Source organism: Epinephelus moara, chromosome 4 (genome assembly GCF_006386435.1).
Source record: "Epinephelus moara isolate mb chromosome 4, YSFRI_EMoa_1.0, whole genome shotgun sequence".
In the NCBI taxonomy this organism is placed as follows: domain Eukaryota; kingdom Metazoa; phylum Chordata; class Actinopteri; order Perciformes; family Serranidae; genus Epinephelus; species Epinephelus moara.
The window spans coordinates 22,348,580-22,374,093 of NC_065509.1; the positions used below are offsets into that span (position 1 = coordinate 22,348,580).

The window sequence follows — 25,514 nt, forward strand, 5'->3', positions numbered from 1 at the left end:
GTGTCAGTCATCTTTCTGCTCAGCCTCATCAGTTTAATAGCTGTCAAATGCCACAGGACAGACGGCACTTTCAGCAGGTACAGCGCCCCAATGATCACCACCCACCCTGACGGGAGCTGGTCTTACTCCAAAGCTACTCAGCAGTATGACGTGTGTTTCAGCTCAGACACACTCAAGAGTGACGTTGTGGTTTTCCCCGCACCGTTTCCGCCTGTAGATGCGGAATTGATCAGTATTAACGGAGGAGACACTTTCACCAGAACTCAGACTTTACCCAATGAAAAAAAGGTAAGAAAAAGCAACTAATTTCACTTCAGGATTGTTTTCCTCATTAAATAGGCCTATGCGTTGTTACACCGTTCATTTGATAATTTGTAACAATATGGCGCCATTTTATTTACGTCATTTCAAAGAGAGATTTGTGCCACGTAACCATCAAGAAACCGCGATGTTATTTACATACACTGTAGCTTGCTGTTCATAAGTTGATAGTGTCGAACTTTCAGTCGATTTGGCTGCTATGTGAGTCGCTATCCGTGGTGCTGAACTCAACTTTCAGTTCCCATAACAGGGTGCAAAACAAGTATGTTGTTTAAGTGCACAATGTTTTCAGTACATTCACACATATTTTTGGTTACAACTTTTCAACATTATGTGAGTGATTTTATAATTTATCCTCAAGAAAACTTTTGATCCACTCTTTATATTCACTTTGATTTTTAGATAGAAAAAAGTCACAGATGGTATTTCAGCATTTAGCACATAAAAATAACTCACTGTCATTCTGAAAAGCTTTTGCTTCAAATTACGGTTAATTTCTAAAGGATGCTGTTTAGAATACGTTAATCATATTATATGAATTGCAGAAATCAGTGTGCCAAACGTTTTCATTTATAATGTGACTCTTTGATTTTTTGCATTGCCTCGTGTTTAAAGAGAATCGAGTATGTACATATTTCTGATGTGATGAAGTTTGATGTAGCGTGTAATTATGACGTATGTCCACATGGGGACACTATAGACCATCACATTTGGACGGTTTCTTTAGTAGCTCAGGGCTCCTCCCAGAGTCAGCGGATGATGCATCTGTGGGCTTTGTTACAAAGAGACGTCGGGCTACAAAGAACGGTCGTCTTGTTTGCTCCTGGAAATGCCAAAAATATTTATTTGGAATACTTCTTCCTCGATTTTGTTCTTGTGGTCGTTGTGACATGTTGTTCTAGTTTGCCCATATGCTCCTTCTCGATGCGTGGAATAATGCATTTGCCGAGCAGAAGGAGCTGTGTGTGGATATATCTCCTGTTCGTGCTGCTGGTTGTTACTGGGAAGCGGTGTCTGGGCAGCTCTCTTACTCCGTCTCAGAGGAGGTGAATCTGGGGACCGTTGTGGGAAATATCGCTAAAGATCTCAACATCAATGTCCAGGATTTGGAGTCCCGCATGTTTCAGATCGTTGCTGGATCAAAGAGAAAATATTTCGAGGTAAATCTAAAGACTGGTGTCCTTTATGTTAATGAGAGAATAGATCGAGAGGAACTCTGCGGCAACGAACAGAAATGTTCCCTCAGTGTAGAAGCAGTGATTAATAACCCTTTAAAACTGTACCGGATTGAAATTATAATCTTAGACGTGAATGATAATTCCCCGTCATTTCTCAGCCAGTCACAGGTATTCAACATTACAGAGAACACAGCAGCAGGAGCTAGATTTCATCTTCATCCTGCTGACGACGCAGACGTCGGAAAAAACACTGTAAACAGCTACAAGCTGAGCCAAAATGAACACTTCTCTCTCGTCACACATAAAGGTGAAAGTATATCTCCAGAATTACAGCTTCAGAAAGTTTTAGACAGAGAAAAACAGCCTGTGATCCGACTCACACTGACTGCCATTGACGGAGGAACTCCTGCTAAATCTGGTACGATGATTATTATAATCAATGTGTTAGACAGTAATGATAATCATCCTGTATTTAGTCAGACTCTGTATAAAGCCAGTGTGTATGAGAACGCCAAGATTGGAACATCAATAATAACATTAAATGCTACTGATTTAGATGCAGGTCAAAATGGACAAGTGTTATATTCGCTCAACAAAGTAGGCCGAGGGAAAGAAACGGATCTGTTTACTATAGATGAAAAAACTGGAACTGTAACAAATAAAAAGAATATCGACTTTGAAGAAAATAATGCTTTTGAGATTCGTGTACAAGCCAGTGATGGAGCTTCTTCTCCTCTCACTTCAAATGCCAAATTATTGATTGAAGTTTTAGACGTCAATGACAATGCCCCCGAAATATCTGTTACATCACTGTTAAATAGTGTAAAAGAGGATGCGTCCATCGGCACCGCCATTGCACTAGTTTCAGTATCTGATAAAGACGGAAGTAAAAATGCGATGGTGAACTGTAAAATCTCCAATAATGTTCCGTTTAAATTAGAGTCAAATTATAAGAATTACTACTCGTTGGTGGTGGACGGTCCTCTGGACAGAGAGAGCTCAGCTCAATACAACATCAGCATCACTGCTACTGATGAGGGCAGCCCACCTCTCTCCAGCACGAGCGTCATTAATGTCCACGTCTCAGATGTGAATGATAACAAACCTCTATTCACAGAAAACATAATCAACGTCTATGTGAAAGAAAACAGTCCAGTAGGAGCAGTTTTAAAAACTGTTTCAGCAATTGATGCTGACATCGATCAGAATGGTCAGGTGAGCTATTCAGTTTTACAAAGTAACAGTAACTCACTGCCGTTATCTACAATGGTGAACATCAACTCAGAGACTGGAGATATAGTCAGCCTGCAGTCTTTTAACTATGAGGAGTTAAAAACGTTTCAGTTTAAAGTTCAGGCCACAGACTCTGGTGTTCCTCCGCTCAGCAGCAACGTGACTGTCAACGTTTTAATCCTGGATGAAAATGACAATAATCCAACAATTCTCGCGCCATATTCTGAGCACGGCTCCGTTAACAGTGAGAGCATCCCCTATTCTGCTGAAGCGGGATACTTTGTGGCAAAGATCAGGGCTGTAGACGCAGACTCTGGATACAATGCGCTGCTCTCTTATCACCTCTCTGAGCCCAAAGGAAACAACCTCTTCCGCATCGGAACCAGCACCGGAGAAATCAGGACTAAGAGGAGAATGAGTGACAATGACCTGAAAACTCACCCCTTGGTGGTGTTGGTGTCTGATAACGGAGAACCCTCCCTGTCAGCTACTGTGTCTATTGAGGTGGTGGTGGTTGAGAGCACAGCTGACATCCAGACTCAGTTCAGACATGTGCCCATAAAGGAGGACAGCTTCTCTGCGCTGAACCTGTATCTGCTGATCGCCATTGTGTCGGTGTCAGTCATCTTTCTGCTCAGCCTCATCAGTTTAATAGCTGTCAAATGCCACAGGACAGACGGCACTTTCAGCAGGTACAGCGCCCCAATGATCACCACCCACCCTGACGGGAGCTGGTCTTACTCCAAAGCTACTCAGCAGTATGACGTGTGTTTCAGCTCAGACACACTCAAGAGTGACGTAGTGGTTTTCCCCGCACCGTTTCCGCCTGTAGATGCGGAGCTGATCAGTATTAATGGAGGAGACACTTTTACAAGAACTCAGACTTTACCCAACAAAGAAAAGGTAAGAACATAATAGCACCACGTGCTTGACATTGTATTACACTACACCAATGCTGAGAACTGGGTGGGAGTTGATGCCGTTGTACTTGAAGTCCTTTGCAAAAAGCTTTGTGTCATGTAGGTGATTAGGGGAAAAAATATGTGACTTGCGTTTGAGTTAATATACTGTAGAAATATTCAAAATTTCTTGAGTATCTTGATATAAATAGACATATTGGAAATGTGTTGAATTAGTGACCTCAGTCATGATTTTCTGCTGAGCTGCTTTTATGAATGTGAATGTCGCTATCCATGGTGCTGAACGCATGTTTCTGGTTTCCAAACCGCAGGACAAAATTGTAAATTATTTTCAACCCTGTCTCATAGAAATTAGGCTTTCATACTAGCTCAAACATCAGCAGTGTATTTGTGAAGATACATACTTTGCCTTTAGTTTGATTGTGTTTCTTTTCCCTTTATTCGTGTCTGGCTTTTGAAGAAAGCGGGTTTTTGTTTGTGTGCTGATTAAACCATCTTTCTGGAATGTTGATTTAAAAAAAAAAAAAAAAAAACCTTCATTAACCACATTAGTTGTCTCGTGAAGTTTTGACTTAGTGTCAAAAACAGGTAATTTTGTTAAAGAAATACAAACATATGAAGTGTTAATCGAAATTATCACTGTGATAAATTAAGCAGTTAAGCCACTTCTTCCTTGAGTTATGAAATTGATTAGCTACATGTTCAAGTGGAAATCATGAATGTATTGGTCTGATAATATTAGTGTCTGTATGTTGAATGTAGTTCTCGCAAGTGTCCACATGAGGACATTGTAGACCGTTACATTTGAACTAACTCGTTGGTAGCGCGGGGCTCCTCCCAGATTCAGAGGATGATGATGTTTCTCAGCCGATTCAAACAAAGAGACTCGGGGAGCGAAAGAGGACGGTGCGACCACCATTTTCCTATTGTAGTGCTTATATGCCGATAAATTCATTTAATATATTTCGTGATGCTGTTTAATGTATCCATATGAGTGACCTTATTCGCCAAATCTATCTTTATGCCGTCTCTGGATGTGTGGAATAATGCATTTGCCGAGCAGAAGGAGCTCTGTGTGGATATATATCCTGTTCGTGCTGCTGGATTGTTACTGGGAAGCGGTGTCTGGGCAGCTCTCTTACTCCGTCTCAGAGGAGGTGAATCTGGGGACTGTTGTCGGAAATATCGCTAAAGATCTCAACATCAATGTCCAGGATTTGGAGTCCCGCATGTTTCAGATCGTTGCTGGATCAAAGAGAAAATATTTCGAGGTAAATCTAAAGACTGGTGTCCTGTATGTTAATGAGAGAATAGATCGAGAGGAACTCTGCGGCAACGAACAGAAATGTTCCCTCAGTGTAGAAGCAGTGATTAATAACCCTTTAAAACTGTACAGGACTGAAATTATAATCTTGGATGTAAATGACAATTCCCCGTCATTTGTCAGCACGTCACAGGTAATCAACATTACAGAGAGCACAGCAGCAGGAGCTAAATTCCCTCTGCATCCAGCTCACGATGCAGACGTCGGTAAAAATACTGTAAACAGCTACAAGCTGAGCCAGAATGAACACTTCTCTCTCGTCACACATAAAGGAGAGAGTGTAGTCCCCGAATTATTACTCCAGAAAGTTTTAGACCGAGAAAAACAGTCTGTGATCCGACTCACAGTGACTGCCATTGATGGAGGAACTCCTGCTAAATCTGGCACTATGGTGATTATAGTAAATGTGTTGGATAGTAATGATAACCATCCGGTCTTCACTCAAACTCTGTACAAAGTGAGTATGTACGAGAACACTAAGATTGGAACATCAATTATAACATTAAATGCGACAGATCTGGATGCAGGTCAAAATGGACAAGTATTATATTCATTCAGTGCAGGAGGCCGAGGAAAAGAAACGGATCTGTTTACTATAGATGAAAAAACTGGAACGGTAACAAATAAAAAGAATATCGACTTTGAAGAAAATAATGCTTTTGAGATTCGAGTACAAGCCAGTGATGGAGCTTCTTCTCCTCTCACCTCACATGCCAAATTATTGATTGAAGTTTTAGACGTCAACGACAATGCCCCTGAAATATCTGTTACGTCATTGTTAAACACCGTGAAAGAGGATATACCTATCGGCACCGCCATTGCACTAGTTTCAGTATCTGATAAGGACGGGGGTAAAAATGCGATGGTGAACTGTAAAATCTCCAATAATGTTCCGTTTAAATTAGAGTCAAATTATAAGAATTACTACTCGTTGGTGGTGGACGGTCCTCTGAACAGAGAGAGCTCAGCTGAATACAACATCAGCATCACTGCTACTGATGAGGGCAGCCCACCTCTCTCCAGCACGAGCGTCATTAATGTCCACGTCTCAGATGTGAATGATAACAAACCTCTATTCACAGAAAACATAATCAATGTCTATGTGAAAGAAAACAGTCCAGTAGGAGCAGTTTTAAAAACTGTTTCAGCAACTGATGCTGACATCGATCAGAATGGTCAGGTGAGCTATTCAGTTTTACAAAGTAACAGTAACTCACTGCCGTTATCTACAATGGTGAATATCAACTCAGAGACTGGAGATATAGTCAGCCTGCAGTCTTTTAACTATGAGGAGTTGAAAACGTTTCAGTTTAAAGTTCAGGCCACAGACTCTGGTGTTCCTCCGCTCAGCAGCAACGTGACTGTCAACGTTTTAATCCTGGATGAAAATGACAATAATCCAACAATTCTCGCGCCATATTCTGAGCACGGCTCCGTTAACAGTGAGAGCATCCCCTATTCTGCTGAAGCGGGATACTTTGTGGCAAAGATCAGGGCTGTAGACGCAGACTCTGGATACAATGCGCTGCTCTCTTATCACCTCTCTGAGCCCAAAGGAAACAACCTCTTCCGCATCGGAACCAGCACCGGAGAAATCAGGACTAAGAGGAGAATGAGTGACAATGACCTGAAAACTCACCCCTTGGTGGTGTTGGTGTCTGATAACGGAGAACCCTCCCTGTCAGCTACTGTGTCTATTGAGGTGGTGGTGGTTGAGAGCACAGCTGACATCCAGACTCAGTTCAGACATGTGCCCATAAAGGAGGACAGCTTCTCTGCGCTGAACCTGTATCTGCTGATCGCCATTGTGTCGGTGTCAGTCATCTTTCTGCTCAGCCTCATCAGTTTAATAGCTGTCAAATGCCACAGGACAGACGGCACTTTCAGCAGGTACAGCGCCCCAATGATCACCACCCACCCTGACGGGAGCTGGTCTTACTCCAAAGCTACTCAGCAGTATGACGTGTGTTTCAGCTCGGACACACTCAAGAGTGACGTAGTGGTTTTCCCCGCACCGTTTCCGCCTGTAGATGCGGAATTGATCAGTATTAATGGAGGAGACACTTTCACCAGAACTCAGACTTTACCCAATGAAAAAAAGGTAAGAATTTAAATACATTAAGTGCATATTGCTACGCCCTTTCTTTGCAGAGTATTAGACACAATATGGTGCAATTTATTTACGTTATTTGGAAGAGATTGTTTCCACTTAACGGTCAAGACACCGTCATACTATTCACACGAACTACACGGGGATATTATCAATAATGAAGGTTAAGTGTTGTAGTTTGACATCGTATGCTGAAGCTTGGTGTTCATTGGTTCATGATTTCCAAATTCGAGTCATGTTTGGCCGCTGATTGTATCCTCTGTGTGAGTCGCTCTCCGTGGTGCTGAACTCAGCTTTGTTAAGCTTTAAATAACCAGAACACGATGGAAAACAAAACTTTGTTTAGGTGGACAGTGTTTTTAAATATATGTATACATATGATTGGCAACAACTGTTGGAAAACATGTTAAAGATTTCATCATTTATCCCCAGAAATAAACTTTTGATTTAGTGTTTGCAGCCACTTTGCTCTTTAGATACAAAAAAAATTAAAAAATAAAAGAATAAAAAAGGATAAAAAATAAAATACAAAAAAAAATAAAAAATACAATAAATCACTTTCAGGACTCTGAGGCATTTTCTTGAATTTTCAGTTAATTAAAAAAAGAAAGCTATATTCCTAATAACACTTCAGTCATATATTGTTAATTTCAGAAATCAGTTGACAGAATATTTGTCTGTCATTTAACTTTATGACTTCTGCAACTGCTTCATGTTTAAGGCGAATTCAGAACGTATACTTCTTTCCAGTGTTTTGTTTTTCTGTGCAGTAGCATGTACTTATGACTTATGTCCACATGGGGACACTATAGACCATCACATTTGGACGGTGTCTTTCGTAGCACAGGGCTCCTCCCAGAGTCAGCGAATAATGCATCTGTGGGCTTTGTTACAAAGAGACGTCGGGCGACAAAGAACGGTCGTCTTGTTTGCTCGAGGAAATGAAATACTTGTTCGGAATACTTCTTCCTTGATTTTGATCTCCTCGAGGTTGTGACATATTGCTCAGATTTGCCTCCATGCTCCTTCTCGATGTGTGGAATAATGCATTTGCCGAGCAGACGGAGCTGTGTGTGGATATATCTCCTGTTCGTGCTGCTGGATTGTTACTGGGAAGCGGTGTCTGGGCAGCTCTCTTACTCCGTCTCAGAGGAGGTGAATCTGGGGACTGTTGTGGGAAATATCGCTAAAGATCTCAACATCAATGTCCAGGATTTGGAGTCCCGCATGTTTCAGATCGTTGCTGGATCAAAGAGAAAATATTTCGAGGTAAATCTAAAGACTGGTGTCCTGTATGTTAATGAGAGAATAGATCGAGAGGAACTCTGCGGCAACGAACAGAAATGTTCCCTCAGTGTAGAAGCAGTGATTAATAACCCTTTAAAACTGTACCGGATTGAAATTATAATCTTGGATGTAAATGATAATTCTCCGTCATTCCCAAGCACGTTACAGATAATCAATATCACAGAGAGCACGGCAGCAGGGGCAAAATTTCTATTGAAACGAGCTCACGATGCAGACGTCGGTAAAAATACTGTGAACAGCTACAAGCTGAGTCAAAATGAACACTTCTCTCTCGTCACACATAAAGGAGAGAGTGTAACTGTAGAATTACAGCTTCAGAAAGTTTTAGACCGAGAAAAACAGTCTGTGATCCGACTCACACTGACTGCTATTGATGGGGGCACCCCTGCTAAATCTGGCAGCATGACTATAATAGTGAATGTCTTAGACAGTAATGATAACTCTCCTGTATTCAGTCAAACTCTGTATAAAGCCAGCGTATATGAGAACGTTAAGATTGGAACATCCATAATAACACTAAATGCTACTGATTTAGATGCAGATCAAAACGGACAAATATCGTATTCCTTCATTGAAATAGACCGGGGGAAACAAACGGATCTGTTTGCTATAGATGAAAGAACTGGAACTGTAACAAATAAAAAGAATATCGACTTTGAAGAAAATAATGCTTTTGAGATTCGCGTACAAGCCAGTGATGGAGCTTCTTCTCCTATGACCTCACATGCCAAATTATTGATTGAAGTTTTAGACGTCAATGACAATGCCCCTGAAATATCTGTTACATCACTATTAAACAGCGTAAAAGAAGATGCGTCCGTTGGCACCGCCATTGCGCTTGTTTCAGTGCTTGATAAAGACGGAGGAAAAAATGGGATGGTCAACTGTAAAATCTCCAATAATGTTCCTTTTAAATTGGATTCAAATTATAAGAATTACTACTCGTTGGTGGTGGACGGTCCTCTGGACAGAGAGAGCTCAGCTGAATACAACATCAGCATCACTGCTACTGATGAGGGCAGCCCACCTCTCTCCAGCACGAGTGTCATTAATGTCCACGTCTCTGATGTGAATGATAACAAACCTCTATTCACAGAAAACATCATCAACGTCTATGTGAAAGAAAACAGTCCAGTAGGAGCAGTTTTAAAAACTGTTTCAGCAATTGATGCTGACGTCGATCAGAATGGTCAGGTGAGCTATTCAGTTTTACAAAGTAACAGTAACTCACTGCCGTTATCTACAATGGTGAACATCAACTCAGAGACTGGAGATATAGTCAGCCTGCAGTCTTTTAACTATGAGGAGTTGAAAACGTTTCAGTTTAAAGTTCAGGCCACAGACTCTGGTGTTCCTCCGCTCAGCAGCAACGTGACTGTCAACGTTTTAATCCTGGATGAAAATGACAATAATCCAACAATTCTCGCGCCATATTCTGAGCACGGCTCCGTTAACAGTGAGAGCATCCCCTATTCTGCTGAAGCGGGATACTTTGTGGCAAAGATCAGGGCTGTAGACGCAGACTCTGGATACAATGCGCTGCTCTCTTATCACCTCTCTGAGCCCAAAGGAAACAACCTCTTCCGCATCGGAACCAGCACCGGAGAAATCAGGACTAAGAGGAGAATGAGTGACAATGACCTGAAAACTCACCCCTTGGTGGTGTTGGTGTCTGATAACGGAGAACCCTCCCTGTCAGCTACTGTGTCTATTGAGGTGGTGGTGGTTGAGAGCACAGCTGACATCCAGACTCAGTTCAGACATGTGCCCATAAAGGACGACAGCTTCTCTGCGCTGAACCTGTATCTGCTGATCGCCATTGTGTCGGTGTCAGTCATCTTTCTGCTCAGCCTCATCAGTTTAATAGCTGTCAAATGCCACAGGACAGACGGCACTTTCAGCAGGTACAGCGCCCCAATGATCACCACCCACCCTGACGGGAGCTGGTCTTACTCCAAAGCTACTCAGCAGTATGACGTGTGTTTCAGCTCAGACACACTCAAGAGTGACGTAGTGGTTTTCCCCGCACCGTTTCCGCCTGTAGATGCGGAGCTGATCAGTATTAATGGAGGAGACACTTTTACCAGAACTCAGACTTTACCCAACAAAGAAAAGGTAAGAACATAATAGTATCACGTGCTTGACATTGTATTACACTACACCAATGTTGTGAACTGGGTGGGAATTGATGCCGTTATAGTTAAAGTCCTTTGCAAAGCGCTTTGTGCCATGTAGGTGATTAAAAGTATTGACTTGAGTTTGAGTTAATATACAGTACTATAGAAATATTCAAAATTACTTGAATATCTTGATATAAATAGACACCCTGGAAATGTGTTGAATTAGTGATGTCAGTCATGACTTTCTGGTGAGCTGTTTTTAAACGTGTATGTCGCTATCCATGGTGCTGAAGGCATGTTTCTGGTTATGTGTCGCTTTCAAACCGCAGGACAAAATTGAAAGATTGTTTTCAACTCTGTCGCATAGACATTAGGCTTACATTCTGGTTCATACATTAGCAATGTATTTGTGGAGATAAATTATTTGCCTTTAGTTTGATTGTGTTTCCTTTCACTTTGTGTCTGGCTTTTGCAGAAGTTGCTTTTTGTTTGTGTGCTTACTAAACCATCTTTCAGGAATGTTGATATTTTAAAAACCTTCTTCTTTAACCACATCAGTTGCTCGTGAAGTTCAGACTTAGTTTTGAAAATAGGTCATTTCATTAAAAAAAGATACAAACATATGAAAGGATAACCTAAATTATTACTGTGAGAAATTAGGCAGTTAAGCCAATTCTTCTTTGAGTTATGAAATGTTTTAGTTACATGTTCAAGTGGAAATTAAGAATGTAAAGGTCTGCTAATATCAGTGTCTGTATGTTGAATGTAGTTCTCGCAAGTGTCCACATGAGGACATTGTAGACCGTCACATTTGAACTAATTCTTTGGTAGCGCGGGGCTCCTCCCAGATTCAGAGGATGATGATGTTTCTCAGGCGATTCAAACAAAGACACTCGGGGAGCGAAAGAGAACGGTGCGACCACCATTTTCCTATCGTAGTGCTTATATGCCGATAAATTCATGTAATATGTTTCGTGATGCTGTTTAATGTATCCATATGAGTGACCTTATCAGCCAAATCTATTTTTATGTCGTCTCTAAATGTGTGGAATAATGCATTTGCCGAGCAGAAGGAGCTCTGTGTGGATATATCTCCTGTTCGTGCTGCTGGATTGTCACTGGGAAGCGGTGTCTGGGCAGCTCTCTTACTCCGTCTCAGAGGAGGTGAATCTGGGGACTGTTGTGGGAAATATCGCTAAAGATCTCAACATCAATGTCCAGGATTTGCAGTCCCGCATGTTTCAGATCGTTGCTGGATCAAAGAGAAAATATTTCGAGGTAAATCTAAAGACTGGTGTCCTGTATGTTAATGAGAGAATAGATCGAGAGGAACTCTGCGGCAACGAACAGAAATGTTCCCTCAGTGTAGAAGCAGTGATTAATAACCCTTTAAAACTGTACCGGATTGAAATTATAATCTTGGATGTAAATGATAATTCTCCGTCATTCCCAAGCACGTTACAGATAATCAATATCACAGAGAGCACGGCAGCAGGGGCAAAATTTCTATTGAAACGAGCTCACGATGCAGACGTCGGTAAAAATACTGTGAACAGCTACAAGCTGAGTCAAAATGAACACTTCTCTCTCGTCACACATAAAGGAGAGAGTGTAACTGTAGAATTACAGCTTCAGAAAGTTTTAGACCGAGAAAAACAGTCTGTGATCCGACTCACACTGACTGCTATTGATGGGGGCACCCCTGCTAAATCTGGCAGCATGACTATAATAGTGAATGTCTTAGACAGTAATGATAACTCTCCTGTATTCAGTCAAACTCTGTATAAAGCCAGCGTATATGAGAACGTTAAGATTGGAACATCCATAATAACACTAAATGCTACTGATTTAGATGCAGATCAAAACGGACAAATATCGTATTCCTTCATTGAAATAGACCGGGGGAAACAAACGGATCTGTTTGCTATAGATGAAAGAACTGGAACTGTAACAAATAAAAAGAATATGGACTTTGAAGAAAATAATGCTTTTGAGATTCGCGTACAAGCCAGTGATGGAGCTTCTTCTCCTATGACCTCACATGCCAAATTATTGATTGAAGTTTTAGACGTCAATGACAATGCCCCTGAAATATCTGTTACATCACTATTAAACAGCGTAAAAGAAGATGCGTCCGTTGGCACCGCCATTGCGCTTGTTTCAGTGCTTGATAAAGACGGAGGAAAAAATGGGATGGTCAACTGTAAAATCTCCAATAATGTTCCTTTTAAATTGGATTCAAATTATAAGAATTACTACTCGTTGGTGGTGGACGGTCCTCTGGACAGAGAGAGCTCAGCTGAATACAACATCAGCATCACTGCTACTGATGAGGGCAGCCCACCTCTCTCCAGCACGAGTGTCATTAATGTCCACGTTTCTGATGTGAATGATAACAAACCTCTATTCACAGAAAACATCATCAACGTCTATGTGAAAGAAAACAGTCCAGTAGGAGCAGTTTTAAAAACTGTTTCAGCAATTGATGCTGACATCGATCAGAATGGTCAGGTGAGCTATTCAGTTTTACAAAGTAACAGTAACTCACTGCCGTTATCTACAATGGTGAACATCAACTCAGAGACTGGAGATATAGTCAGCCTGCAGTCTTTTAACTATGAGGAGTTAAAAACGTTTCAGTTTAAAGTTCAGGCCACAGACTCTGGTGTTCCTCCGCTCAGCAGCAACGTGACTGTCAACGTTTTAATCCTGGATGAAAATGACAATAATCCAACAATTCTCGCGCCATATTCTGAGCACGGCTCCGTTAACAGTGAGAGCATCCCCTATTCTGCTGAAGCGGGATACTTTGTGGCAAAGATCAGGGCTGTAGACGCAGACTCTGGATACAATGCGCTGCTCTCTTATCACCTCTCTGAGCCCAAAGGAAACAACCTCTTCCGCATCGGAACCAGCACCGGAGAAATCAGGACTAAGAGGAGAATGAGTGACAATGACCTGAAAACTCACCCCTTGGTGGTGTTGGTGTCTGATAACGGAGAACCCTCCCTGTCAGCTACTGTGTCTATTGAGGTGGTGGTGGTTGAGAGCACAGCTGACATCCAGACTCAGTTCAGACATGTGCCCATAAAGGACGACAGCTTCTCTGCGCTGAACCTCTATCTGCTGATCGCCATTGTGTCGGTGTCAGTGATCTTTCTGCTCAGCCTCATCAGTTTAATAGCTGTAAAATGCCACAGGACAGACGGCACTTTCAGCAGGTACAGCGCCCCTATGATCACCACCCACCCTGACGGGAGCTGGTCTTACTCCAAAGCTACTCAGCAGTATGACGTGTGTTTCAGCTCAGACACACTCAAGAGTGACGTAGTGGTTTTCCCCGCACCGTTTCCGCCTGTAGATGCTGAGCTGATCAGTATTAACGGAGGGGACACTTTTACCAGAACTCAGACTTTACCCAACAAAGAAAAGGTAAGAGTTTAAACTCAGTTATTTTCTTTGTCGAGCTGTGGTGTCCGCTATTACATTGCAATTTAAAAATAAATTCAACACGAGTACTTATGTTCGGTTTGAATTCCTCTTAGTGTCACATATCCTAGTTTTTTAGGCAGAGGCATGTTCCCATATGTCATTATATATCAAAGCTGCCTATAAAGTGTCACCACATAAAACCGCACTACTGTTTTAAAAGCCTTCACATTTAAAATCAAATTAATGTGTACAGCTTTACAAATATCGTGGAAGAAGACGTTACTTTTGACGTCATGCGTCAGTGGAAGTATTTTTTTTTTTTATCATCTCATTACCTCCTATGATCATATCCTACCATCATGTGATACGTCACTTGAGTCTAGAGGGAACATTTTAGAGGATAAATCAATTGCAATTTTGAGGAACATGAGTGGCATTTGTGTCGCGTACTTTCATGAGTGTCAAATGGTTTTTAAACTCACTGTGAAATAGATAAATGTCACCCTTCACTTTAAGAATACTCTACAACATAGATGTCACGTTGCTGTCAGGTAAACCAAATTGTAAAGATTCGTAGGACTATGCACTACTTTCCTCTATGACAATGCACAAAATGTTGCTGTTGTGGTGCTGAATTCAAGTTTTGGATGCAAGTATAACGCATAAAAAGTAGAGTAAAAAGAGAAGAAGTGTGTCGTAATAATAATGTATATGTTCGCTGAGTTGTGAATCCTTATGCTGTTATTATGTATCAGAATATTCATGAATATTGGGTGTGGAAAGTCGAGGACGATGTGCCTTACTGTCTAAATATGTAGTACTGTTTGTCAAGAAGGTGAAACAATTCACTGCTTTGTGTTATTCTTCGTAATTTAATGTACTTCGGATCAACTATGTTATAAGCAGGCGAAGACAGACTGCTTCGTCTCAGGTGTGCTTTGAATACCACGCTGCAGCAGCATGATGATGCTCTATCCATGGATCTGAAAGTACGTGGCGATTACAAGTTCTCAGGGCCTGATGGCTCACTCAGTAATGGAGAGGCTGTCATTCTTGTCTATTACTAACAGGAATCATTTATAATGAAGCTATGTCTGGCTGTGATTATTTCAATGCATTGTAGTAATAGGAAATGGCCATGAGGCGACACTATAGACCGTAACACCGCCAGCAGATCGCTGGTGAGTCGATGCCCCTCCCACATTAAAAGCGTCACCATGTATTGTCAGTGCTTTGTTAGAATGAGACGCAGGGCGAAGGAGGATGAACACAGAAAATATACTGGCGTGTAATTTGGTACTTCAAACGATCTTTTGGGCTTAATAAGCAAAAGGCGGGTTGACATAAGGATCTATGCTTTGTTCATGTCGTATGGAATTATGCATCTGTCGGGAAGAAAGACATCCATCGGGATATATCTAGTGCTTTTTGTCTTGGAGTATAACTGGGGAGCGGTATCGGGGCAGCTCTCCTATTCCGTGTCAGAGGAGGTAAACCCGGGGACTTCTGTTGGAAATCTCGCCAAGGATCTTAATCTCAATGTGCAGGATTTGGAGTCACGTATGTTTCAGATCGTTGCTGGTTCAAAGAGGAAATATTTCGATGTAAATCTGAAGACAGGCTTTCTGTATGTCAGTGAAAGGATAGATAGAGAGGAGCTGTGTGCGAAAGCTGCAAAATGCACACTCAATGTCGAGGCTGTGATTAATAATCCACTGAAGCTTTACCGGATTGAAGTTAATATCCTTGATGTAAATGATAACCCACCCTCTTTCAGTGCCAAATCACAAACCATCAATATAGCAGAGAGCATATTGCCGGGTGCTACATTCCCCGTGCTGTCGGCCTACGACGCCGATGTAGGGAAAAATAGTATTAGTACATACAAGCTGAGCCCCAATGAATATTTCTCTTTAGCAGTGCACAAGGGAGAGAGTGTGTCAGCCGAGTTAGATCTTCAGAAAGCATTAGATCGAGAAAAACAGGCTCTAATTAAGCTCACATTAACCGCTGTAGACGGAGGAACACCCACTAAATCAGGCACGTCCGAAATAATTATTAAGGTTCTGGATAACAATGATAATATTCCAGCCTTTTCAAAAACCTTGTATAAAACAAGTATTACAGAAAACGCACCACTTGGCACTACAGTAGTAACAGTGACTGCAACTGACGCTGACGAGGGGCCAAACAAAGACATTGTCTATTTATTAAATTCAAAGGATCAGGACCATGTTTTCGACATGTTTGAAATTGATTCAGAAACCGGAATAATCACCGTTAAAGGAAAACTTGACTTTGAAACAACTCCTGCTTTTGAAATCCGTGTGCAAGCTGCTGACAAAGGCCAGCCTCCATTAACAGCACAGTGTAAAGTGCTAGTGGAGGTGGTGGACCTGAATGACAATGCCCCTGACATCACAGTGACGTCACTGCTAAGTACAGTGAAGGAGGACGCTGAAATTGGTACTGCCATTGCACTTGTTTCAGTTCTTGACAGAGATGGAGGCAAAAACGGTGAAGTCAAATGTGAGATATTGAATTCAGTGCCTTTTAAATTAGAGACAAATTATAAAAATTATTATTCTTTAGTCACTGGTGGAGCTCTAGACAGAGAACTCCTTTCCCATTACAATATCACAATCAAAGCTACAGATGAAGGTAGGCCTCCTCTCTCTACTACCAGTGTGGTTATTATTCAGGTTTCTGATGTGAATGACAACACACCCCGTTTTTCAGAGACTGCAATCAATATGTATGTAAAAGAAAACAGTCCAGTTGGGACTGTTTTGAAAGCAGTATCTGCAACTGATGCTGATGTCAGTGAAAATGGTCAGGTGAGTTATTCATTAGTCAGAGATAATAAGTTAGCACCATCATCTGCACTGGTGAACATCAACTCAGAGACTGGAGATATAGTCAGCCTGCAGTCTTTTAACTATGAGGAGTTAAAAACGTTTCAGTTTAAAGTTCAGGCCACAGACTCTGGTGTTCCTCCGCTCAGCAGCAACGTGACTGTCAACGTTTTTATTCTGGATGAAAATGACAATAATCCAACAATTCTCGCGCCATATTCTGAGCACGGCTCCGTTAACAGTGAGAGCATCCCCTATTCTGCTGAAGCGGGATACTTTGTGGCAAAGATCAGGGCTGTAGACGCAGACTCTGGATACAATGCGCTGCTCTCTTATCACCTCTCTGAGCCCAAAGGAAACAACCTCTTCCGCATCGGAACCAGCACCGGAGAAATCAGGACTAAGAGGAGAATGAGTGACAATGACCTGAAAACTCACCCCTTGGTGGTGTTGGTGTCTGATAACGGAGAACCCTCCCTGTCAGCTACTGTGTCTATTGAGGTGGTGGTGGTTGAGAGCACAGCTGACATCCAGACTCAGTTCAGACATGTGCCCATAAAGGAGGACAGCTTCTCTGCGCTGAACCTGTATCTGCTGATCGCCATTGTGTCGGTGTCAGTCATCTTTCTGCTCAGCCTCATCAGTTTAATAGCTGTCAAATGCCACAGGACAGACGGCACTTTCAGCAGGTACAGCGCCCCAATGATCACCACCCACCCTGACGGGAGCTGGTCTTACTCCAAAGCTACTCAGCAGTATGACGTGTGTTTCAGCTCAGACACTCTCAAGAGTGACGTAGTGGTTTTCCCCGCACCGTTTCCGCCTGTAGATGCTGAGCTGATAAGTATCAATGGAGGAGACACTTTTACCAGAACTCAGACTTTACCCAACAAAGAAAAGGTAAGAACATTGGCATTAAGTACATCTCTACTGCCCTTCATTGACACTGAAAATACACTTGTTGCTTAAACAGCTTTGTACTCCATAAGCAATGAGCTTTCATTTTAATTTGCTTAAGGTTTGGGTCAGTGAAAGCCTGTGAGGTTGCTGTTTTTTGTTGATCGAAGTCTTCTCATCATACATTATGTTGTTGCCATCTCCCCTCTTTGGCTGCTTTCCCTGCTTGTGAAGTTGTATGTCGCTGTCCGTGGTGCTGAACATAAACCTCTGAGTGTGTTCTGCCTGCAATCCCTATGACATATGGAAAATATACTGTAAAGGTGCGTTCCCTTATAAGTAGTTAGACATGCAGTATATTTTCAACTGTACATACTCATCGATATCTTTCTATTGAGCACAGAGTGAGACCAAGTGGTAGGCAAGATATGTTTGTAGCTTACTCTCTAATGGGTGTCTGGATCTTAGATCAATATCTTATTTTCTTGTTACAAAGTCCATGGTGTCTTAAAAAAATAATGTCATTCCATGACTGTTCATTCAAAATATGTCAAGTCATTCCTAGCTTGACATGTCACTGTTAACCGATTCCATCTTTTATTCCTTCTTTTAACACTTCATTTGTTGTGGAGTGACTTTTGTAATTCATTTGTAAACATAACGCCCAGAAATGGGAATCCCTTCCACCCATAATTTAGGATTTTCTGCTGCAAATTTTAATATATTGCGAATATGATGCAAACTGTACCACATACAGTCACAGTGAAAAAAAAACAGTTATGAACTAAAAACAACAATTAATCAATTTCAGGTTTAAAGATGCTGTGCTTCACTGTTATCAGACGTGCAGCTTTTATGTCGACGTTGAATATCTGTTAAAGGTAGTGTTCATTTCCATTATTTAATAAAGCAGCAGTTACTTTGAATCCGACGTTTGTGGTGCTGCATAACGAGTGAGACTGTCCACATATTTTGAAATACATTGTGTTTTTGATGTATCCAAATCCTTGAAATAACTTTTAGAGCCATTTGTAACTAACTGTTGGTCAGCGTTTCTAAATGAGGAGTGGTATTTCACAGCCATTTCATACCGTTTGCAGTTAATCAAAGTAACCACACAGTGACGCTATAGACCGTAACACAGAGAGAGTGATGCTCCTCCCAGAGTAAAAACGGAGTGACTGTGGATTTTCATCACAAAGAGACACGACAAGAGAAGGGAGGGCATAATGGAGTCTCCGTCTATAAGAACAAGAAAATCGAAATAGTGTTGGTGGAAATTTTACCACAGATCATCATTCAACGGCAGAAAACCCATTGTGGATTTATGCTTTGTTCTTCCTCGGCGGAATTATGCCTTTACCGAGCAGCAGGAGGTCTTTTGTTACATATCTGGTGCTGGTGCTGTTGGATTGTTTCTGGGAAGCGGCGTCTGGGCAGCTCTCCTACTCCGTGTCCGAGGAGGTAAACCCGGGGACTAATGTCGGAAATATCGCCAAGGATCTAAATCTCAATGTGCAAGATTTGGAGTCCCGTTTGTTTCAGGTTGTTGCAGGATCTAAGAGGAAATACTTCGAGGTAAATCTAAAGACCGGATTTCTGTATGTCAATGAGAGGATAGACCGAGAGGAGCTTTGTGCAGATGAGCCCAAATGCACTGTTAGCGTAGAGGCAGTTATAAATAACCCACTAAAGCTTTACCGAATAGAGATAGAAATCAAAGATGTGAATGACCACTCTCCGTCTTTTAACACTAAATCGCAAGTGCTGGACATCGCAGAGAACACACTGCCTGGATTTAGATTCGCGTTATCGGAGGCAAGCGATGCTGATGTGGGTAAAAATGGTGTTAGTGCGTATAAGCTCAGTCCAAACGAGTACTTCACTCTTGCCACACACAAAAGAGGGGAGAGTATATCTCCAGAGTTAGTGCTGCAGAAAGCCTTAGACCGTGAGAAAAAACCACACATGCAGCTCATGTTGACTGTGGTAGACGGAGGAACTCCATCAAATTCAGGCACATCACAAATCGAAATAAATATACTAGATACTAATGATAACGCACCAATGTTCAGCAGCACTCTGTACAAAGTAAAAACATTAGAAAATATCCCGATTGGTACGGCGATCTTCACCATAAATGCGACTGACGCTGATGAAGGCACAAACGGTGATATTGTATATTCTCTTCGTAATAAGGATCAGGATCATATTTTAGATATTTTCAAAATTGATCCCGACACGGGGATTATTTCAGTGAAAGGCAAAATCGATTATGAGGAAAGAAAAGCATTTGAGATCCGAGCAGAGGCCAGAGACAAAGCTCAGCCTCCCCTGTCTGCTCATAGCAAAGTGCTGGTAGAAGTAATTGATGTAAACGACAACGCTCCTGAAATCACTGTGACGTCACTGCTTAATACAGTGAATGAGGATGCTGATGTAGGTACTGCCATCGCACTTGTGTCCGTTCTCGACAGAGACAGTGGTAAAAATGGTGAGGTGAAATGTGAAATCTTAAATACAGTACCGTTCAAATTGGAGACGAATTACAAAAACTATTATTCTTTAGTAGTTGACGGACATTTAGACAGAGAGGTAACTCCTCAGTACAACGTGACAATTTCAGCTACTGATGAAGGGAGTCCTCCTCTGTCCAACATCAGTGTTATTAGTGTCCACGTTTCTGATGTTAATGACAATGCCCCATATTTCCCAGAACAGTTAATAAATATTTATGTGAAAGAAAACAGCAAAGTAGGGACGGTGATTAAAAGAGTGACTGCAACTGATGCTGACGTCAACAACAACGGTCACGTGAGCTACTCATTATTAGACAGTAATAGTAAATCTCTGCCCCTCCCCACAATGGTAAACATCAACTCAGAGACTGGAGATATAGTCAGCCTGCAGTCTTTTAACTATGAGGAGTTGAAAACGTTTCAGTTTAAAGTTCAGGCCACAGACTCTGGTGTTCCTCCGCTCAGCAGCAACGTGACTGTCAATGTTTTAATCCTGGATGAAAATGACAATAATCCAACAATTCTCGCGCCATATTCTGAGCACGGCTCCGTTAACAGTGAGAGCATCCCCTATTCTGCTGAAGCGGGATACTTTGTGGCAAAGATCAGGGCTGTAGACGCAGACTCTGGATACAATGCGCTGCTCTCTTATCACCTCTCTGAGCCCAAAGGAAACAACCTCTTCCGCATCGGAACCAGCACCGGAGAAATCAGGACTAAGAGGAGAATGAGTGACAATGACCTGAAAACTCACCCCTTGGTGGTGTTGGTGTCTGATAACGGAGAACCCTCCCTGTCAGCTACTGTGTCTATTGAGGTGGTGGTGGTTGAGAGCACAGCTGACATCCAGACTCAGTTCAGACATGTGCCCATAAAGGAGGACAGCTTCTCTGCGCTGAACCTGTATCTGCTGATCGCCATTGTGTCGGTGTCAGTCATCTTTCTGCTCAGCCTCATCAGTTTAATAGCTGTCAAATGCCACAGGACAGACGGCACTTTCAGCAGGTACAGCGCCCCAATGATCACCACCCACCCTGACGGGAGCTGGTCTTACTCCAAAGCTACTCAGCAGTATGACGTGTGTTTCAGCTCAGACACACTCAAGAGTGACGTAGTGGTTTTCCCCGCACCGTTTCCGCCTGTAGATGCTGAGCTGATCAGTATTAATGGAGGAGACACTTTTACCAGAACTCAGACTTTACCCAATGAAAAAAAGGTGAGTTGTGTTCAATTTTAGTATTAATCTAAAGAAGTGAATCATGCTATCTTTGGGTTAACATAAACTGCGTATACTTATATATAGATATACTTATAATATTATCTACTCATAATTATTATCTAAAACCATAATATTCTATCGGTGTAACTCTGGTTCTTGTTTATTTTCTTTCTGCAATTTGAGACGCGACTGTAACTGGTTTGATAGGCTTTTCCCCAGACTCGAAAGTTTGCGGGTGATTAATGAATATTGATTGTGTCAGCGATGGTTTATATGATGTAAGAGTGTTTTCATGACAACAAAGTAGATATCTTGTTACTGTGTTTTACGGTGTGTTGGATATAGAGCTCTGCAGTAACTTGAGTTGTGGCTCGACATGTATGTAAACTGCTTTAGGCCGCTGTCCATGGTGCTGAAAAGGTGAGTTTCTGTTCTCTGCATTGAGATATGGGTGCTGTCCGTGGTGATAATATTGTGTAGCGCACATTTTGCGGTTAATATTCCGTATCGTAGTGTTAAAGAACTGAATACAGACATGTGTAGAATAACTACATAAACAGATATTATCCCAGTGCGTACTAAGATCAATTTATTAAACTAGTATACATATCTCACAGATAAAGATTCTTCTATTAACAGTCTACAAGTTGAGCCCAAGTCTTCCAATAACAACCCACACATTTCAGTTCATTATTCAGCATATATTTTCTCATTAATGCTGTTTATTGTACCTTATACCAAACATCTCCTTTTCTGCTTTGGGCTGTCTGTCTGTATACAAAAGTGTCACGAGATGTCGCTGGAGACCATGCAAAAATATTGTGCTCACCATTTAGAAACCCCTCCTCTAGTCATGACAAAACAGAGAACGTCATCATCTGGCAGTGCTTTGTGAAAATAGCGTACAGACGAGTGGAGCCCTGAAGAGAGAGGACACGAAGCGAGGATGGATACATAACAAGGATATTTTTTCACTTTTCGCGGATAGGCCGAGAGGCAGAAAACAGGATTTGTTGCTTTTGTCAAGACAGCGATGGCAGCTCGGGAACAATGGGATATTATCTGGGGTGTGTTTTTCATTCTGCTTTGTCTCTGTGACTCCTCCGTGGCTCAGATATCCTACTCAGTTTCAGAGGAGGTGGACAAAGGGACAACAGTGGGAAATCTCGCTAAGGATTTAAACCTCAATGTGCAGCAACTCCAGTCCGCGGGTCTTCAGATCACCTCTGGGTATAAAACGAGGTATTTTGACATAAATCGTGAATCTGGAGTTCTTTTCGTTAACGAGAGGATAAATCGGGAGGAGCTTTGTCCTAATACGGTAAAGTGCTCTTTAAATATAGAGGCCACGCTGAGTAACCCTCGCAGCCTCCATCGAATTGAAGTTGTTATTAATGATATTAACGACAATGCTCCGTCTTTTCTGGAAGACATAGCTACAATAGATATGTCTGAGTCTTCATATGTCGGAGAGAGGCATCCACTGCCGACAGCTCATGATGCAGACGTAGGTGCTAACTCGATTAAGACTTACAAATTGAATCCGAATGAGTATTTTTCTTTGGACATACAGAACATTGGAGACCAGAGTGTGTCTGCTGAGCTGGTGCTGCAGAAAGCTTTAGATAGAGAAAAGCAGGCTGTTATTGAACTCACTCTGACGGCGATAGATGGAGGGAAACCTCCAAAAACGGGGACTTTACAGATACAAGTTAATGTACTGGATGTAAATGACAATTCTCCTGTGTTCAGTAAATCTCTTTACAAGGTCCAAGTCGTTGAAAATGCAAATATTGGCACAACGTTATTAACTCTGTCAGCTACTGATTTAGATGACGGTGTAAATGGTCAAATTGTATATTCTTTCACTGAACGAGGACGTTTGAACCGCGATTATAAATTTGCCCTTAATGAGAATACTGGTGAAATTACTGTAAAAGGCAATACTGATTATGAGGAAAATCAAGCACATGAGATCCGTGTTCAAGCGCGAGATAGAGGCACTCCTCCTCGCAGTGCACATGGCAAGGTTTTGGTTGAAGTTATTGATGTCAATGACAATGCTCCAGAAATTTCGGTTTCATCACTGATGAGTCCAGTAAAAGAGGACGCTGAAATGGGCACAGCTGTTGCCATGGTTACTGTCACTGATAAAGATGGAGGCAAAAATGGTCTGACAAACTGTAAAATTACAGGTTCTGTGCCATTTACGTTAAAATCTAACTATAAAAACTATTATTCGTTGTTAGTTGACGGGCCTCTGGACAGAGAGAGTGTTTCTCTGTTTAATGTGTCAATTACAGCAGCAGATGAAGGAACACCCTCTCTGTCGAGCACAAGCGTCATAACTGTTCAAGTTTCTGATGTTAATGACAATCCTCCTCGATTCCTGGAGCCTCTGATTAATGTTTATGTGAAAGAGAATACCCCGATTGGAACCACTATTCATACACTGACGACATTAGATTCAGATTTGAATGAAAACGCAAAAGCAACGTACCACTTAATAAACAGTTCCCCAAAGACCACACAGATAGCTTCAATGGTGAACATCAACTCAGAGACTGGAGATATAGTCAGCCTGCAGTCCTTTAACTATGAAGAGTTAAAAACGTTTCAGTTTAAAGTTCAGGCCACAGACTCTGGTGTTCCTCCGCTCAGCAGCAACGTGACTGTCAACGTTTTAATCCTGGATGAAAATGACAATAATCCAACAATTCTCGCGCCATATTCTGAGCACGGCTCCGTTAACAGTGAGAGCATCCCCTATTCTGCTGAAGCGGGATACTTTGTGGCAAAGATCAGGGCTGTAGACGCAGACTCTGGATACAATGCGCTGCTCTCTTATCACCTCTCTGAGCCCAAAGGAAACAACCTCTTCCGCATCGGAACCAGCACCGGAGAAATCAGGACTAAGAGGAGAATGAGTGACAATGACCTGAAAACTCATCCCTTGGTGGTGTTGGTGTCTGATAACGGAGAACCCTCCCTGTCAGCTACTGTGTCTATTGAGGTGGTGGTGGTTGAGAGCACAGCTGAAATCCAGACTCAGTTCAGACATGTGCCCATAAAGGACGACAGCTTCTCTTCTTTGAACCTGTATCTGCTGATCGCCATTGTGTCGGTGTCAGTCATCTTTCTGCTCAGCCTCATCAGTTTAATAGCTGTCAAATGCCACAGGACAAACGGCACTTTCAGCAGGTACAGCGCCCCAATGATCACCACCCATCCTGACGGGAGCTGGTCTTACTCCAAAGCTACTCAGCAGTATGACGTGTGTTTCAGCTCAGACACACTCAAGAGTGACGTAGTGGTTTTCCCTGCACCGTTTCCGCATGCAGATGCTGAGCTGATCAGTATTAACGGAGGAGACACTTTTACCAGAACTCAGACTTTACCTAACAAAGAAAAGGTGAGTTGTGCTTAATATCACTATTAATCTAAAGGAGCGAATCATGTCTACCTTTGGGTTAACATAATCAGCGTATATTTACATACAGAGATACTTATAATGTTGTCTATATTATCTACTTATAATAATCATCTGAAACCATACTAATCTGTGGGTGTTACTCTGGCACTTGTTTCTTTTCCCTCTGCAGTGTAACTGGTTTGATTCGTTTTTCTACCGACTAGAAAGTTGGCGGGTGACTTAATGAAAGTTAACTGTGTCAGCGATGGTTTCTATGATGTAAGAGCATTTTCATGACACAAAGTAAATATCTTGTTGCTGTGTTTTACGGTGTGTTGGGTGCAGTGCTCTGCAGTCATTTGAGCTGTGCCTCGACATGTATGTAAATTGCTTTAGACCGCTGTCCATGGTGCTGAAAAAGTATTTTTCTGTTCTCTGTTTTGAGATTTGGGTGCTGTCCGTGGTGATGATATTTAGCGCACATTCTGCAGGTAATATTCCATGTCTTAGTGTTCAATAACTGAATACAGGCATTGGCCGTGTAAAATAACCACAAAACCAGATATCATCTTCATGTATGATAAGAGCAATTTATTAATCGACATATTTCACAGAGAAAGATTCTTCTATCAACAGTCTCCAAACTGAGCAGTATACCAAAGTATT

At 41.9% G+C, this 25,514-nt stretch overlaps 1 protein-coding gene across 1 annotated transcript in view; it reads left to right on the forward strand.

Moving 5' to 3' along the window:
* The first annotated feature begins 1,103 nt into the window (after positions 1–1,103).
* The window catches only part of LOC126389023 (protocadherin alpha-10-like), a 40,282-nt gene continuing 15,871 nt past the window's right edge, over positions 1,104–25,514 (forward strand). Inside the window, exons 1-2 of the mRNA XM_050042439.1 lie at positions 1,104–1,481; positions 4,924–6,866. Of these exons, the coding sequence (XP_049898396.1) occupies positions 1,233–1,481; positions 4,924–6,866 (2,192 nt within the window). The 5' untranslated portion in view covers positions 1,104–1,232. The remainder of the gene's footprint in view (positions 1,482–4,923; positions 6,867–25,514) is intronic.